Source organism: Belonocnema kinseyi, chromosome 10 (assembly GCF_010883055.1).
Source record: "Belonocnema kinseyi isolate 2016_QV_RU_SX_M_011 chromosome 10, B_treatae_v1, whole genome shotgun sequence".
NCBI lineage: Eukaryota > Metazoa > Arthropoda > Insecta > Hymenoptera > Cynipidae > Belonocnema > Belonocnema kinseyi.
This window is the reverse complement of record NC_046666.1, coordinates 52,694,480-52,697,104: the sequence shown is the minus strand read 5'-3', so window position 1 is coordinate 52,697,104 and position 2,625 is coordinate 52,694,480. Positions and strand designations below refer to the sequence as shown.

The following is a 2,625-nucleotide window of genomic DNA, read 5'->3' as shown; positions in this document are numbered from 1 at the left end:
ATAAAATGATAAAGTTTAGTAGAAATTTTCGTAAATAAATGCAAAGGGCCGCATCAAGATGGGTTATTTTATATACGGGTCGGTCTGGTGTTGCAGTCTGGCTTCATTTGTTTGGCAACGGGTGAGATTTTGATCTAAAAAATACAAATTTGCAACCAAAAATGAAAGAAATTTTCGAACAAAGAAATGAATAAAAACAGATGATTTTTTAGATGGAAATATCGTAATTGCCAGTTTTCGGCATAAAAAAGGAAACTTTGAAATATTTGCACTTTCAAACGTTCCTTCATTAACCATTTCGTAAAATATCACATTTGTAATTTTTAGGCTGAGCGACTAAACCTTTATAAACCTTTATCTTTCTTTTATGAACAAACTAGAAACTTTTAAGATTAATATCTATAAAAAATAAATTATTCATTTATTCAATTTAAATTCTCGCTGAAGAGCCGAGCGGCTGTGAAACTCCCCTTTTAAGTTTTGGGTACACCAAGAACCTTATCCTATATTAATTTACCTTGATATCGGTCCGGTCTCGACTCGGCTTCTTTTGGTCGAAGCTTAACTCCCAAAAGTTCTCCAAATTCTGTTACATATGCCACACAATATTGTATTTCTTAACAAAAACAGGGCGAGTTGTAAAGTTGTAATTTCGTTTAGTATGGATATCTGGAATACCACGAAGTTTAGGATAACCTTCCTTCTCTCGAACGGTACAACTGACCGGTATATGAACATCGCCGCTTCCTGACATGCGACGCACATCAATATCCATGTCCAGTAAACCGACAACTATATCATTTACCGGTAGTTTACGGCCGTGCGACTGTGTTCGTGATGAACTTGCTCCGTACATTGGCGAAGAATTTACTTCTGTACAAAAAAAAAGATTATTGTGAAAATCCAATAGTTTTTATATATTTCTATATTTCATCGAAGCATATCGTTATAACATACGAGTACATGTCGAAGCCCCATCATGTGACTTTTGTTTTCATTAGGTGTTGTTTGACCGAAGTGTAAACAGAATAGTTTTTGTAGCATTAAAGACATCGGCTTACATACCAAGAAAGCAGTATTTGCGGGAAGTTTTAATTTTCTTATTCAATTCGAAGAAAAGTGCTGGAAAAGGTACTGGTTTCAAAAAATTTAAAGTGGTGATTTCGACAGGGAGGACAAAGGACGCCCAGGCCATCCGTAAATGATCGGCGATGAGGAATTGGAGACGTTATTCGGTAAAGACCTGTGTCCAACGCAAGATGAGCTTGAAAAATCAGTGAGGGTTGTTCATTCAATCAGTTCTAGATGCTTGCATGTACTGAGAATGGTCAAAAAGCAAGAAAATTGAATGCCGTTCAAACTGAAGGCAAGATACGTCGAAAGGAGATTTTTCACTTGTGAACAGCTACCCAAGCGACAAAATCAGTAAGGGTTTCTGCATCATATTGTCACTGACGATGAGAAGTTAAATCTCTATGGTAGCCCTAAACGTCGGAAATCGTAAGTTAAGTCTGTTCAACCTTTAAGATCAACTCAAAAACCGTATATCCATGGATCAAAGCTCATTCTCTGTACAGTGAAACTCTACTGTAGCGCCGATTTTGCGGCTGAAGGTAGGTGCGAACTAACTCATTATATCCCGCTCCGCTTTTGTTGAATCACGTCTGAGTGCTCAATGGCGTGACAACCGTAGATCCTGCGCAGCTCCTGCTACACCTTACTGCGGCACGGCGTCAATTCTCAGAAAGGCTTTGAATGGGAGGGCTATTGAAGGCTTTCACTTATTCGGTGGGATCCGGAGGATGTAGTGTACTATGAGCTTCTCCAATCTAATGAAACGATCACGGGCGACCTTCACCTAAAAAAACTAATGCTATTGAATCGAGCATTAAAGGGAAAAGGGCCGTAATATGTGTAGAGACAAGATAAAGTTATTCTTCTACGTCACAACGCTCGATCCCAAGTTGCAAAACCAGTGAAATCCTACTTTGAAACGCTGAAATGGGAAATTCTGCCCCAACCGCCGTATTTTCTGAAAATTGCGCCATCTGGTTACCATCTTTTCCGATCCGCGACTCATGGTCTGTCTGAGCAACGATTAAGTTTTCATGAAGATGCCAATAAATGGGTCGATTCGTGGATAGCTACAAAAGACGAGTCGTTTTTCCAACGTGGTATCCCTATGTATCGTTCCAATATAATTTGTTCATAGCTAAGAAATTATAGACAAAAGTGGGAAAGCTGTGGGAGCAATTGACTATTAATTTGACTAACATATTTGACTAACATTACATTATATCCCTTGTATCGGTTTCATTAAATTACACAGGCCAACAATTCTCAGAACCAGAGACCAGACCTACTATACCCGAAGGTTTTTGCAGCGCTGAATCCGAATCTGACCTCAGAAAAATTCCATCACCCTCAGTTTTCGAGATATTCTAACCTAAAAGGGTCAAAACCCGTTATTTTGATGTGTTCGAGGCCCCGTAACATCGCGAAAAATTTTTTTTTCACAAACTAACAATGGCATCATAAAGAACTACTCTTTACCTTCAAAATGCGATGCCTAACTTTTTGATAAGATTTTTCATAGCCGAGATATGGCGGATTCAAATATGAAAA

The 2,625-nt window shown here is 38.5% G+C and overlaps 1 protein-coding gene across 1 annotated transcript in view; it reads right to left on the bottom strand.

Moving 5' to 3' along the window:
- Positions 1-825: 825 nt before the first annotated feature.
- The window catches only part of LOC117182260 (mannosyl-oligosaccharide 1,2-alpha-mannosidase IA-like), a 519,756-nt gene continuing 517,956 nt past the window's right edge, over positions 826-2,625 (bottom strand). The window contains exon 3 of the mRNA XM_033375371.1: positions 826-873. Within this exon, the coding sequence (XP_033231262.1) occupies positions 868-873 (6 nt within the window). The 3' untranslated portion in view covers positions 826-867. The remainder of the gene's footprint in view (positions 874-2,625) is intronic.